We start from the raw sequence: 17,095 nt of genomic DNA, 5'->3' as shown, positions 1-17,095 counted from the left end.
AACTACCTAACCTCAACACCTTTACCACTAGCATTAAGACACACACACACACACACACACACACACACACACACACACACACACACACACTAACATCACTACCACCCACCCACTCGACCTGTCAAAAACAGCCCGGCTTCTCTGCAATTCCAGAAAAGAATGTGTGTTTTTCCTTTCAATTCTTTTTGGGGAGGGGGGGATTAAACATGACACTGGCATCTCTTCTGTCAGGATATGAAAATGTGCTGTCCTCCCACTCAAATGCAGCACAGCAGCATGCAGCACACCTCTCTCTTGCCCTGCGCAGATTAAACCCCCCAACTCAGTGTGGGGGCGTTTGTTTATCGCGCCGTTCGTGCAGTACTGGGCCGAAAGGAGATGAAGCCTATTTCTGCTCGCACAGGCCGAGACTGAAGCGCCCTGCTGAGCCTTTCTCACCGTTCCATGTCTCTCAGTGCGCACAGAGAGGCAAGTGCTCTTTAATGCTGAAAAAAGCAGTGGAGCAGATGGAGAAATGTGCAGAAGATGTTAAAGAATGTACAGTAGATAATAAAAAAGCAAAGGTTATCTAGAGCACACATTAAGGCCCAATCCCATTTCTTATTTTACCCCTACCCCTAGTGTCACCTTGCCCCTCCAAACTGAGTTACAAGGGGTAGTGGTTGAAATCTTCCCCTACGAAATGGGACCCTCAAACACAAATCAACATCACTTCATCAACAGCTACCAGCGCTGCTCTGTAGGCGACCCTGCCCGTCTGCAGTGACAGCAGAGGAGGGTAAAGGAGCTCCTCACTGCTGGGCTTTAGTTGAATTCAGGGAATCATACGCCTTCAAAGAGGGGGGGCAACAATTATTTATTATCCCCCCACCCCTGATTCTTCAGTGAGATGAAGCTGAAGTCAGATATTCACCAGCTTCTTGTTCGAATTTTCCTGTTCCACCTTAAATGGTGCAGCAGTTGTGACCATTTAAGGTGGAATGGGAAATTTAGCTAGCTTCTTTAACAAAGAAAATATTCACATTTGTGGGGTTCTTTCTATAGAAAGTTGACAAGCTGTATGTCCACATTCATGTCCAGTGAATTCACTAATAAAAAGATACATTAATAGAAACTATAACAGTCGTTTTATCGACTGTATGGAATCAAATCTCAGCATTAAAATTCCAGTATTTCGTATAAAGCCTTCTCAAAAGAGTAGAGCAAAGCCCCATCCCGTTTCACCCCTTGCCACTACCACTTCGCCTTTACCCCTCCGTTTTGCATGTTCACGCATAGGGGTAGGGTGTCTCGATGTGTGTTGAGACAGAGGGGTAGGGCAAAGTGTTAGGGCTACATTGCTCTCCAGATGGAGGTTTTATAAGAGGCACACTCCAAACAGAGTGCTACGGGGAAAAAACTTTACCCTCCTCTGCTGTCAATGCAGACGGGCAGGGTCGCCCACAGAGCAGCGCTGGTAGATGTTCATGAAGTGATGTTGTTTTTATTTGAGGGTCCCACTTCATAGCGGAAGACTTCAACCACAACCCCTGTAACTCAGTTCCAAGGGGTTAGGGCGACACACGAAAACAAGGGGTAGGGGGAAAAATCTGAAATGGGATCGGGCCCAAATGGAGGACCAGCTCTTTTATTAGTACCCTTGGTGTTGGTAGAACTGTTGTATGGAAATGTTTGGGCCTATATAGAGTATTCTGAGCATGACTGGAAGCTACTCTGGATTATATATATTTGTAATTCTATGCAATTCTAGTCTACAAGCCGCAACCTTCCATAAAGGACAAACATGCATCCTCCCCGCTGCCAAGCACCCCTCCTGAGAAAGAGAAATGTAGGTTGGTGTGTAATTGATTTGTGCCTCCAGGTGGCCAGCAGGTGGCAAGCTGGCTCTCCGCTCTGTAGGACTGCAGCGTTGTTTATGGGGTGCTGTGTTGTCGTAGTACTGAGTGCTGCTCGGGTGCTCTTGTATGATTCATGTTGACATACTGAGGCCCAATCTGGGCCCATGCGGGTCTGGCTCCAGTCTCCTGCCTCCATCTGCTCTGGGCCTGCAGTATATGTGGAGTTGGCTGGGAGTTGCCCAGGCGACCAGAACCAAGTCTGCTGATGGTGGACTTGATGAAGAGCTTGTGAATCGTGGCGGTGAGGGGCGGCTCATAACCGCGCTGGGATGGCCTGATGGGAAGTGATGAGCACTCTTTCGTTCGTAACAGTCCCATTTTGCTCTGTCTGATTGCGGAACAGATGCATTCAGTTCCAGCATGAATATGCACATGAGGGACGAGATAAAAGGCTCTCACTTTACGTTTGATGATAGATCTCAGCCCAAAATTCAGGCTCTACAAAAGGTGAAACGAACACTTAACACTTACTGACCCCCACCCCCCTCCTTTTCTCTCTCTCTTATCTCTATCTTTCTCCCATCTCTTACTCCACCTTTCCCCCCTTTTCGCTCCTTTTATTCTCATTCTCCCACTCTTTTTTTCTCTCCCACTCTCTCTTTCTCATTCCTTCCCTCTCCGACTCTCCCTTTCTCTTTTTCCTCCCTTTCCTTCTGTTGCTCTCGTCTTCTTTCATTCCTTTATCTCTATCTTCTCATCACTTTTTGCTCCTACCTCTTTCCTTCTTTTCTTTCTCTTTCTTTCTTCCCCCCCTTTTTACCCCCTTTTTTCTCCCCCTTTCACGTTACCTCTCTCTCTGACCCCCCCTTTCCCTCTTTTCGCTTTTTTCACTCTCTCTCTTTCGTTTCATCTCCTAATTCTCTCTCACTCTTTTTTGTCTTCCACTCTCCCTGTTCCTCGTGTCCTCTCTCTCCAACTCTCGCCTTCTCTTTCTTTCCCCTTCTCTACCTTCCCTTCACTCTTTCTTCCTATATCTGCCCTCTTTTCTATCGCTTTTGTATATTCCTCTTTCTTCCCCCTTTTTGCTCCTTTTTTCTCATTCTCCCTCTTTTTCCTCTCCCACTCTCCCTTACTCTCCCCTCTCTCCCTCTTTCTTCCTTTTCTGCTCCTTTTTTCTCACATCCCTCTTTTTCCCCCACCCCCCATCCTCACTCCTTCTCTCCCCTTCTCTTTCCCCCTGCCGTTCTTATCTGTTAAGTAAACACTTCATGAGTCCCCTCTCCTTTTCTCTTTCTTTCTTTTTGCTTTCTTTTTCTTGCCTCCCCACTGTCCCTCTTTCTCACTCCTTCTCTCTGCGACTCCCCCGTCTCTCTTTCCCTGTCGCTCTCATCTGTTAGGCGAACACTTTGATGACCCCCCTCCCTTTTTCTCTTTCTTTCTTACTCTTTCAGCTTTCTTCCCAGCCATTACTCCCTCTCTCCTTCCTCTTTTTTATCTCCTACCCTCTCATTCTCCCCTACTCTCCCCTCTCTCTCTCTCTTTCCTCCCTTCCCCGTCCCTCCATCTCTCTTGAATCTGAAGACTGCTGTCATTCACTCTCAGCCTTCGAAGAAAAACGAGCCCCATCTTAATTCCACCACAGTCCTCCTTTTCTCCAAAGCAGCTCCGCCTCCCTGCCCTCATTAAAAGCGACGCTGGGACTGCGCCGGTTATCCTCGCGGGAAATAATCAAGCACTGAGTCAAATTCACTTTGCAGCCCCGCCGCCCACGGGAGCGACGCGCGCGCGGTGGCCGTCAGGCTTTAGTTTGTTGCTGTTCCTCTTTCTCACCGCTAGTGGGCGCCTCAGGTTTCTGGCAGGGCTCCACGCGCTCTCACCGCGGACGGAGGAGGGAACGGCAGAGGCAGAGCGCGGCTGTAGACGGTGGAGCAGCAGCAGCAGCGCAAAATAAGAGGAAAGTCGACGAGAGAGAGAGTGAGAGAGAGAGAGAGAGAGGGACGAGTGAACGGCGCGGTGCTCCCTGGGAAAAAGCACAGGAGACGCCGGTTTTGGTGGCCGCAGTCGGAGAAGGGGGCGTCCGCGGAGAACCGGGGATGAACAGCGGGTGAACCGGGCGCTCCTGACATGAACCGTAAAGCCGCCGTGAATGACACCGACGCGCTGGAGACCATGAGACCCAGCCCCGCGGGGCGAAGCCGGCGGCAGAGCGCGTAAGAAGCGCGCGAGCCTCCAGCCGAGCGTGACTGGACAGACGCCGGGAGGGGGGGAGGCTTTTTGATCCCCTCGTTCATCCATCCATCCCCCCTCCACCTCAGCGCTGAGAAGAGAAGTGCAGAAACTTTCTTTCCCCATGGCCCTCGTCATGGAACCTGTTAGCAAATGGAGTCCCAGCCAGGTGGTGGACTGGATGAAAGGTAGGCAGGCAGGTGGTGGGTCTGGGGGCTACACCTGTTCAGCGGTGGGGACCGGAGTTACGCCAAACTGGCGCTGCTGTTTATTGCTGGTTGGCGCTGAAGGCTTCACCTCCTTAAACTGAGTGAGGAAGCGGACAGCGGGGGGCGCAGAGGGAGCGAACAGGCGGACGCGCAGCTTTCCGTTTGAAACGCTTCACCTGTTCGTGCGCTAAACCCGGCTGAACGGGGCTCTGCCGAGGCCGCGAACAGGTGTTACATTCGCGCGTCAGCCTCAGCTCAGTGAGGGCTGTTATTTGTGGCTGCAGTAATGGCTGCTCGCCGCCTGAAGCCGCAGCTTTATTCGGTATAAAATGCGCCTCTGAAGGAAGAAGAAAAGTGTCTTTCTCTCAGAGAAGCGCAGAGGCTCTCCGCGCGCTGGAGGGAGGCGGGGCTACGCGAGGGGGCGGGGTGCACTTGTTGCGTCACAACGACATTTCGAGGGTTACCGAGTGACTCAAACTGGCCTTCGTCTAAGTGGAAGCTGCAGGGCTTATTTATTTAATTATTTGTTTATTTAAACTCACTGTTGCATTGATTTATTCACTTATTTATGCTATTATTCTATACAGCTAATACACTTAATATCTAATTAATTTCAAAATAATTTCTATACAACTAAATACACAGCTATACAACTAATTATATACTGCTATATAACTAATTATATACTGCTACATAACTAATTATATACTGCTATATAACTAACTATATACTGCTATACAACTAATTATATACTGCTATATAACTAACTATATACTGCTATACAACTAATTATATACTGCTATATAACTAACTATATACTGCTATACAACTAATTATATACTGCTATATAACTAATTATATACTGCTATACAACTAATTATATACTGCTATGTAACTAATTATATACTGCTATATAACTAATTATATACTGCTATACAACTAATTATATACTGCTATACAACTAATTATATACTGCTATATAACTAACTATATACTGCTATATAACTAATTATATACTGCTATACAACTAATTATATACTGCTATATAACTAACTATATACTGCTATACAACTAATTATATACTGCTATATAACTAACTATATACTGCTATATAACTAACTATATACAGCTATATAACTAACTATATACAGCTATATAACTAATTATATACTGCTATACAACTAATTATATACTGCTATATAACTAACTATATACAGCTATACAACTAATTATATACTGCTATACAACTAATTATATACTGCTATATAACTAACTATATACAGCTATACAACTAATTATATACTGCTATATAACTAGCTATATACTGCTATATAACTAACTATATACTGCTATACAACTAATTATATACTGCTATACAACTAATTATATACTGCTATATAACTAACTATATACAGCTATACAACTAATTATATACTGCTATACAACTAATTATATACTGCTATATAACTAACTATATACAGCTATACAACTAATTATATACTGCTACATAACTAATTATATACTGCTATATAACTAACTATATACTGCTATACAACTAATTATATACTGCTATATAACTAACTATATACTGCTATACAACTAATTATATACTGCTATATAACTAATTATATACTGCTATACAACTAATTATATACTGCTATGTAACTAATTATATACTGCTATATAACTAATTATATACTGCTATACAACTAATTATATACTGCTATACAACTAATTATATACTGCTATATAACTAACTATATACTGCTATATAACTAATTATATACTGCTATACAACTAATTATATACTGCTATATAACTAATTATATACTGCTATACAACTAATTATATACTGCTATATAACTAACTATATACTGCTATATAACTAACTATATACTGCTATACAACTAATTATATACTGCTATTTAACTAACTATATACTGCTATATAACTAACTATATACAGCTATATAACTAACTATATATAGCTATATAACTAACTATATACAGCTATATAACTAATTATATACTGCTATACAACTAATTATATACTGCTATATAACTAACTATATACAGCTATACAACTAATTATATATTGCTATACAACTAATTATATACTGCTATATAACTAACTATATACAGCTATACAACTAATTATATACTGCTATATAACTAGCTATATACTGCTATATAACTAGCTATAAACAGCTATACAACTAATTATATACTGCTATATAACTAGCTATATACTGCTATATAACTAGCTATATACTGCTATACAACTAATTATATACTGCTATAAAACTAACTATATACAGCTATAAAACTAACGATATACTGCTATACAACTAACTATATACTGCTATACAACTAATTATATACTGCTATATAACTAACTATATACTGCTATACAACTAATTATATACTGCTATATAGCTAACTATATACTGCTATATAACTAATTATATACTGCTATACAACTAATTATATACTGCTATATAACTAACTATATACTGCTATATAACTAACTATACAGCTATATAACTAACTCTATACTGCTATATAACTAACTATATACTGCTATACAACTAATTATATACTGCTATATAACTAACTATATACTGCTATATAACTATGTACAGCTATATAACTAACTATATACTGCTATAAAACTAACTATATACAGCTATACAACTAATTATATACTGCTATATAACTAACTATATACAGCTGTATAACTAACTATATACTGCTATATAACTAACTATATACTGCTATACAACTAATTACTGCTATATAACTAACTATATAAAGCTATACAACTAACTATATACTGCTATATAACTAACTATATACTGCTATACAACTAATTATATACTGCTATATAACTAACTATATACTGCTATACAACTAATTATATACAGCTATATAACTAACTATATACTGCTATATAACTAACTATATACTGCTATATAACTAACTATATAAAGCTATACAACTAACTATATACTGCTATATAACTAACTATATACTGCTATATAACTAACTATATACTGCTATACAACTAATTATATACTGCTATATAACTAACTATATACTGCTATACAACTAATTATATACAGCTATATAACTAACTATATACTGCTATATAACTAACTATATACAGCTATACAACTAATTATATACTGCTATACAACTAATTATATTCTGCTATATAACTAACTATATACTGCTATATAACTAACTATATACAGCTATATAACTAACTATATACTGCTATATAACTAACTATATACTGCTATACAACTAATTATATACTGCTATATAACTAACTATATACTGCTATATAACTAACTATATACAGCTATATAACTATATACTGCTATAAAACTAACTATATACAGCTATACAACTAATTATATACTGCTATATAACTAACTATATACAGCTATATAACTAACTATATACTGCTTTATAACTAACTATATACTGCTATACAACTAATTACTGCTATAAAACTAACTATATACAGCTATACAACTAATTATATACTGCTATATAACTAACTATATACAGCTATATAACTAACTATATACTGCTATATAACTAACTATATACTGCTATACAACTAATTATATACTGCTATATAACTAACTATATACTGCCATATAACTATATACAGCTATATAACTAACTATATACTGCTATAAAACTAACTATATACAGCTATACAACTAATTATATACTGCTATATAACTAACTATATACAGCTATATAACTAACTATATACTGCTATATAACTAACTATATACTGCTATACAACTAATTACTGCTATATAACTAACTATATAAAGCTATACAACTAACTATATACTGCTATATAACTAACTATATACTGCTATATAACTAACTATATACTGCTATACAACTAATTATATACTGCTATATAACTAACTATATACTGCTATACAACTAATTATATACAGCTATATAACTAACTATATACTGCTATATAACTAACTATATACTGCTATATAACTAACTATATAAAGCTATACAACTAACTATATACTGCTATATAACTAACTATATACTGCTATATAACTAACTATATACTGCTATACAACTAATTATATACTGCTATATAACTAACTATATACTGCTATACAACTAATTATATACAGCTATATAACTAACTATATACTGCTATATAACTAACTATATACAGCTATACAACTAATTATATACTGCTATACAACTAATTATATTCTGCTATATAACTAACTATATACTGCTATATAACTAACTATATACAGCTATATAACTAACTATATACTGCTATATAACTAACTATATACTGCTATACAACTAATTATATACTGCTATATAACTAACTATATACTGCTATATAACTAACTATATACAGCTATATAACTATATACTGCTATAAAACTAACTATATACAGCTATACAACTAATTATATACTGCTATATAACTAACTATATACAGCTATATAACTAACTATATACTGCTTTATAACTAACTATATACTGCTATACAACTAATTACTGCTATATAACTAACTATATAAAGCTATACAACTAACTATTTACTGCTATATAACTAACTATATACTGCTATATAACTAACTATATACTGCTATACAACTAATTACTGCTATATAACTAAATATATACAGCTATACAACTAATTATATACTGCTATATAACTAACTATATACAGCTGTATAACTAACTATATACTGCTATATAACTAACTATACACTGCTATACAACTAATTATATTCTGCTATACAACTAATTATATACTGCTATATAACTAATTATATACTGCTATATAACTAACTATATACAGCTATATAACTAACTATATACTGCTATATAACTAACTATATACTGCTATACAACTAATTATATACTGCTATATAACTAACTATATACTGCTATATAACTATATACAGCTATATAACTAACTATATACTGCTATAAAACTAACTATATACAGCTATACAACTAATTATATACTGCTATATAACTAACTATATACAGCTATATAACTAACTATATACTGCTATATAACTAACTATATACTGCTATACAACTAATTACTGGTATATAACTAACTATATAAAGCTATACAACTAACTATATACTGCTATATAACTAACTATATACTGCTATATAACTAACTATATACTGCTATACAACTAATTATATACTGCTATATAACTAACTATATACTGCTATACAACTAATTATATACAGCTATATAACTAACTATATACTGCTATATAACTAACTATATACTGCTATATAACTAACTATATACAGCTATACAACTAATTATATACTGCTATACAACTAATTATATTCTGCTATACAACTAATTATATGCTGCTATATAACTAACTATATACTGCTATACAACTAATTATATACTGCTATACAACTAATTATATTCTGCTATACAACTAATTATATACTGCTATATAACTAACTATATACTGCTATACAACTAATTATATACAGCTATACAACTAATTATATACTGCTATATAACTAACTATATACTGCTATATAACTAACTATATACTGCTATATAACTAACTATATACAGCTATACAACTAATTATATACTGCTATATAACTAACTATATACTGCTATATAACTAACTATATACAGCTATACAACTAACTATATACTGCTATACAACTAATTATATACTGCTATGCAACTAACTATATACTGCTATATAACTAACTATATACAGCTTTATAACTAACTATATACTGCTATATAACTAACTATATACTCCTATACAACTAATTATATACTGCTATATAACTAACTATATACTGCTATATAACAAACTATATACTGCTATACATCTAATTATATACAGCTGTATAACTAACTATATACTGCTATACAACTAATTATATACAGCTATATAACTAACTATATACTGCTATATAACTAACTATATACTGCTATATAACTAACTATATACAGCTATACAACTAATTATATACTGCTATATAACTAACTATATACTGCTATATAACTAACTATATACTAATATATAACTAACTATATACTGCTATATAACTAACTATATACTAATATATAACTAACTATATACAGCTATACAACTAATTATATACTGCTATATAACTAACTATATACTGCTATACAACTAATTATACACTGCTATAAAACTAACTATCCATCCATCCATCCATCCATCCATTTTCTAAGCCGCTTCTCCGTCAGGGTCGCGGGGAAAACTAACAATATACTGCTATATAACTAACTATATACTGCTATACAACTAACTATATACTGCTATATAACTAACTATATACTGCTATACAACTAATTATATACTGCTATATAACTAACTATATACTGCTATATAACTAAATATACTGCTATATAACTAACTATATACAGCTATACAACTAATTATATACTGCTACATAACTAACTATATACTGCTATATAACTAACTATATACTAATATATAACTAACTATATACAGCTATACAACTAATTATATACTGCTATATAACTAACTATATACTGCTATACCACTAATTATATACTGCTATATAACTAACTATATGCTGCTATATAACTAATTATACACTGCTATAAAACTAACTATATACTGCTATATAACTAACTATATACTGCTATACAACTAATTATATACAGCTATACAACTAATGATATGCTGCTATACAACTAACTGTATACAGCTATACATCTAATTATATACAGCTATACAACTAATTATATACTGCTATATAACTAACTATATACTGCTATATAACTAACTATATACAGCTATACAACTAATTATATACTGCTATATAACTAACTATACACAGCTATACAACTAACTATATGCAGTTATACAACTAAATATATACTGCTATACAACTAACTATATACTGCTATACAACTATTTATATGCTGCTATACAACTAACTATATACAGCTATACAACTAATTATATACAGCTATGCAACTAATTATATACTGCTATATAACTAACTATATACAGCTATAAAACTAACTATATACTGCTATGCAACTAATTATATACTGCTATATAACTAACTATATACAGCTATACAACTAACTATATACTGCTATACAACCAATTATATACTGCTGTATAACTAACTATATACTGCTATATAACTAACTATAAAGAGCTATACAACTAATTATATACTGCTATATAACTAACTATATACTGCTATACAACTATATATACACTGGTATAAAACTAACTATATACTGCTATATAACTAACTATATACTGCTATACAACTAACTATATACTGCTATATATCTAACTATCCTGCTATATAACTAACTCTATACTGCTATATAACTAATTATATACAGCTATATAACTAACTATATACTGCTATATAACTAATTATATACTGCTATATTGCTAACTATAAACTACTATATAACTAACTATATACTGCTATATAACTAACTATATACTGCTATACAACTAATTATTTACAGCTATATAACTAACTATATACTGCTATACAACTAACTATATACTGCTATATAACTAACTATAAACTGCTGTATAACTAACTATATACTGCTATATAACTAACTATATACAGCTATATAATTAACTATATACAGCTATATAACCAACTATATATGAATATATATATATTTGATATTTGAATGGTGTCATTTTTCGAATGCTTAAATAAATGAAAGAAAATGTGTTTGTTAGGTAACAGTGGTGTGAAGAAATCGTGAAGTTGTGTCGTCAGTCTGTAGTCGGCGCCCTGCTCCTCTGCCTTGGAACTCCAGGCCTAAAGTGCTTTTCTCTATGAGAAAAATGAATAGAGTTTATGAATATTGCGTGGTCATGCTGTATCAATGTGTGGGAACAAGATCCTAATGCATGGCCACGACTTAGTAAGGCATGGGAACGAGATCCTAATGCGTGGCCACAACTTAGTAAGGCATGGGAACAAGATAAGAAAGTCATAACCACAACTTAGTAGTGCATGGGAACAGGATAATGGTCCCTTAATCACTGTATCCTACATTTAAAAACCTGGATCATTATATAAAGCACTATTATAGAGAACGGAATGTGCGATGGTAGTAAATGTTTTTGGACACTATGTCATACAGGTTGGCTCATTACTGTGCGACAGCAGATTCATAAACACTGTAAACGCCCTGCCGTCAGTCCACTATAACTGCTGAGTTTGACACATGAGAAGAGCTTACGTACATCTGTAACTGGCCTGAAAGCCTGCGAAGATGCTGCCATTGTGGCTGGACTTGCTTATCGTACTCAGAGAAGTTGCGCATGAATCCTCAAACAACACAGTGCATTATGGGTATCCCCTATCCCCTAGTTTTTTATCAGCTCCACTGACCATATAGGTGCACTTTGTAGTTCTACAGTTACAGACTGTAGTCCATCTGTTTCTCTGCACTTTGTTGCCCTGTTCTTCAATTGTCAGGACACCCACAGGACCACCACAGAGCAGGTATTATTTGGGCGGTGGATCGTTCTCAGCACTGCAGTGACACTGACATGGCGGTGGTGTGTTAGTTCATGTTGTGCAGGTACGAGTGGATCAGACACAGCAGTGCTGCTGGACTTTTTAAACACTGTGTCCACTCACTGTCCAGTCTATTAAACACTCCACGTCAGTGTTACTGCAGCACTGAGAATGATCCACCACCCAAATAGTTCCTGCTTTGTGAGGGTCCATGGGGGTCCTGATCACTGAAGAACAGGGTAACAAAGTATCAGAGAAACAGATGGACTACAATCTGTAACTGTAGAACTACAAAGTGCAGCTATACAGTAAGTGGAGCTGATAACATGGACAATGAGCGTAGAAACAAGGAGGTGGTCAGAGTGTTACGCCTGATCAGTTTATAATGTCCATAGAAAGATGTTACCAAAATAATGTGATACTCTCAGCCTAAGGTCACCATGTCTAATGCCAACCATCAGCTAGAGGGGTATACAGCCTCCAGCACTGAGCTGTTGAGCTGTGGAACTGTGTTCTCTGGAATGATGGAGTGCCATCCTGTACCTTTGGGATGAGTTGGAGTGATCCAGAGCTAATCCACCATCAGTACCTGACCTTACAAGTGCTTTCATAGCTTAATGCAGTCAAATCCCCAAACAGCAATGTTACAACATCTAGAGTAAAGCCCTCCCAGAAGAAGGGAGGTTGTTACTGCAGCAGAGGGAGAAACTCCCGATTAATGCACTTCATTTCAGAAGAAATACTGGATCAGCAGGTGAATAAAACCATAAACAACACAGATAAATCCAGCCGGACTGTGCACAGCTGCTCTATGCGCCAATCTTTTCCCAATTTCTAACACATGGAGGAAGGAAGTGAGTGATATTTGACATAACTCCCCTGTCTAATTATTTATTCATACTGTCTAATCATAGTGGAATAATGGAAGATTAGATTCTGGTGCAAATATGCACAGATCAGTTGTCTGATGCTCTTAATGGGAGAGTAACAGTGAACAGACAAATATTCCTCTGGGTTTGTTTGCATTGAGTGTGTAATGCTGGTTACTGTAATGCTGGTATCGTGGCTTGTTATAGGAATCAGGTTGTGGCGTCTGCTTTTGCATCACCCATTGTTCAGATTGAGACTCTTGATTTCTTGTTTTGTCTCTGTGTAGCGATACCTGGAACTGTGGCGTCAGTCATTCTCTTTCATGGTTTATTAGAAAATCTGCTCATGGCATGTTTAAAAAGGCAGATACGTAAACTTGCAGATGTGTGACACCAGCCATTTCGCTGCTGTCGGAAGAAAACCTTGTATCTCCAAAATGGTAACTTCACAGCAGAAGGAAAAAACCTACTTTACTTATAATGTAAGTCAATGGAACCAGAATTTTTGCCAAGTCATTTTGGGTCGTTTCTTTTGGTCCATTCATTGTGAATTTTACGCAAAATATAACGGGCAACAGGCATTTTTTTCAAATGATGTAAGAAGCTGAAAAACAACAAACATGGAGATTTCCGACAGCAGCGATATATCCTTTCCAATACCTGGCTAATTATTTTTTAAAAAACTCGCAAAGAAGCACAACACTGTCCAAAAGATTATTTGCTATCAATCAGAATCAGAATGCTTTATTGATCCCAGAGGGAAATTGCAGTTGTTACAGTTGCAATCATTTATGTAAAAGAGTAAGCACTTTAATCATTTAAAAAAAGATATAGGGAAATTTGTAATGGGACTACACTATCCGAGTGGCCAGGGATCTGGATCTGGATCTGGTTTAAGATGCTGCAGTCTTCGTACTCTCTGCCCCGTGTGTGCCTGTGGTCATTTTGACAGCATCTTTGAGAAACAGGTGAGAGAGACTGTGACAGTTGGAGCCAGGCATGCACACTCAAGTGCTTCAAAGGCTTCTGTGTGTGTGTGTGTGTGTGTGTGTGTGTGTGTGTGTGTGTGTGTGTGTGTGTGTGTGTGTGTGTGGTGCTACAGTTTATGCTTCACTTGTCTTATTCTAGAACACTGTTGCTGGCTAGTGATGTCATTTAAATGCATTGATTAGAGGACCAGAGTTTGTACTGTCATTAAAGCTCATTGATTTGATAATCAGTGTTCTAGCATAAGGCATGCACACTCCAGTGCTTCAGAGGCTGTGTGTGTGTGTGTGTGTGTGTGTGCTTGTGTTGCCACAGCTTACATTTAACATGCCTTATGCTGGAGCACCAGTTATCTAAATAAGCTGTAATGACATTACTAGCTCTGGTCCTCTACTTAATGAGTTTAAATGAAATTACTAGCTTTTCCCCTAATGATAACACGAGGGGAGTGCTGGGAACAACCTGATTCTGGGCACATTTTAACACAGACTTTTCATGTTTTCATACAAGGTCAAGCAGCATGAGCTTCTGGTCACATTACCGGATATCCTAGCTGTGGTAGCTGAGTTTTTTCAGGGCATGTAAGTCACTTTTTATACAGGTTTTTTTTTTTCAGTTACTGAGCTGTTTGTGTAAATCACAAAATCCAACCGCATTAATTTAATCACCATCTTGTTGCCGACAACGTAGCAGCCGTTTTGAAGCAGTTGACAGAGAGTGCTAGTTAAGCTGAAGTACAGCCTCCGTACTGCAGGTTTAGCTGTTACATAGTGTTACAACCAAGACAGCTTTACTGAGCCATAAGAATAAAGTAAAGTATCCATGGGGTAAACTGTAAAAATGCACTTCCCCTCAGTTTTGGTGGTGAAATTGTACAAGAACAGTAGGTGCTAGAAACAAAGTTCAAGCGTTTGTTTCTAGCAGAGGTGTACATGTTCCTTGTATAAAAACATGATTATTCCAACTTAAATACTTTTAACAGTATTTAGCAAAAAGCAACATGTGTTAGGCTGTGCCCTGCTCTCCCCCCACATGACTTGCTACAGCAATGGCCAGTGAAAAAAAAACACCTTGATTATTAATTGATTTTTTTCAGCATATCATAAGAAGACAACAGTATTCCTGCACTTTTACAATTCATTTGTTCTAAAAATGAGGCTGCGCTGTCCTCTGTGGTGAGGTGTACATTTTAGGACACGATAGCCACGTTTACATGCAGCCTAATAATCCGTTAATAATCCGACTAACAGCTCAATCAGAATAGAATACGTTCATGTAAACACTTCAGTTGGAATAGCGTAGTCCGATTGAGGCCATTCGGTATACAGTTTCTATACGATTGAACGAGGTGGGTAAACCTCTAAATAATCCGTTAAATAGAAGAATAATAGCCATGTAAATCCTGAATCCGATTACACTTCCAATCGGAACGTGTAAGTACATTTTGCGTATGTGCATCGCGTCACAGCAAAAGTATAGAACTCATAAACCAGTTCTGGCAAAAGTTTATAATGTTCAGCATGGTGGAGCAGAAACTGGTCTACAGAGGAGACGAAGTTTACGCTCTGAGCTTTAAAAGACGGCGGTGGGACGGACGTCCAGCTTATGAGTCTCAGAGCACGACGTCTTCCTCTCGGCCTTCTTTAATAAGGACTTGTGAGGGACGTTTTTCTGAGTCTGACACATTTGAAAGCAATTTAAAACACAAGCACTGCTCACTGCTGCTCATCTCACTCTGACTGGACTCGTGATGTTTGCTGTTATGGTTACATTTGTTCTAAGTGGTTCTCCATGCACGCGCATCATTTTGCATTGGGTTACTCGTAGTAAACAAAGATTTTCCATCAGATTGTTGAATAGAGTGAGCATAAACACCTCAGTCTGAATCTGTAATCGGAATGTATTCAATCGGATTGGCAAAGTGTGGCCAAGTTAAAGACGACAGTATACTGTGCCACAGCTTGTACCAAACTTCACCTTATTACGTTCTGTTATTTGACATAGATTAACACGCAACTGACAAGGTACAGCTATTTTTCCATAAAGGGACTAGAAAATTACTGGAGAAAATGACCTGTTCTCATAGCTGCTGAGCAGGAGGAGGTACAGAAGTATAAAGTCCAGAACCAACCGGTTCCAAGACAGTTTGTTCCCCGGGCCATCAGGCTGCTGAAAAGCCAGTAGTGCTGGTGTATCGGTCCAAAGGCCTGCCACTGCACCTCTGAATCATCATCTTCATGGACAATCTAAACCTCATGCACATCTCATCAGACTTACTCTGATCTTACTGCACCTTCAATTTAGCAAGTCTGCACATATAGAGACATCTTGTACCTCTTCTGTCCATATCCTGTACAATCTGGAAGATTCTATAT

At 36.5% G+C, this 17,095-nt stretch overlaps 1 protein-coding gene across 5 annotated transcripts in view; it reads left to right on the top strand.

Moving 5' to 3' along the window:
* The first annotated feature begins 3,510 nt into the window (after window positions 1–3,510).
* The window catches only part of cnksr2a (connector enhancer of kinase suppressor of Ras 2a), a 190,526-nt gene continuing 176,941 nt past the window's right edge, over window positions 3,511–17,095 (top strand). For 2 of the 5 annotated variants that reach the window (XM_017724407.2, XM_017724406.2), the window contains exon 1: window positions 3,511–4,252. In XM_017724407.2, coding sequence (XP_017579896.1) covers window positions 4,189–4,252 — 64 coding nt within the window. In that variant the 5' untranslated portion in view covers window positions 3,511–4,188. The remainder of the gene's footprint in view (window positions 4,253–17,095) is intronic. The other 3 variants (XM_017724412.2, XM_017724410.2, XM_037533782.1) reach the window with 2 other exon arrangements.

This window comes from Pygocentrus nattereri, chromosome 24, assembly GCF_015220715.1.
Source record: "Pygocentrus nattereri isolate fPygNat1 chromosome 24, fPygNat1.pri, whole genome shotgun sequence".
NCBI lineage: Eukaryota > Metazoa > Chordata > Actinopteri > Characiformes > Serrasalmidae > Pygocentrus > Pygocentrus nattereri.
The sequence above is the reverse complement of the archived record's forward strand: the minus strand, read 5'-3'. Positions and strand labels throughout refer to the sequence as shown.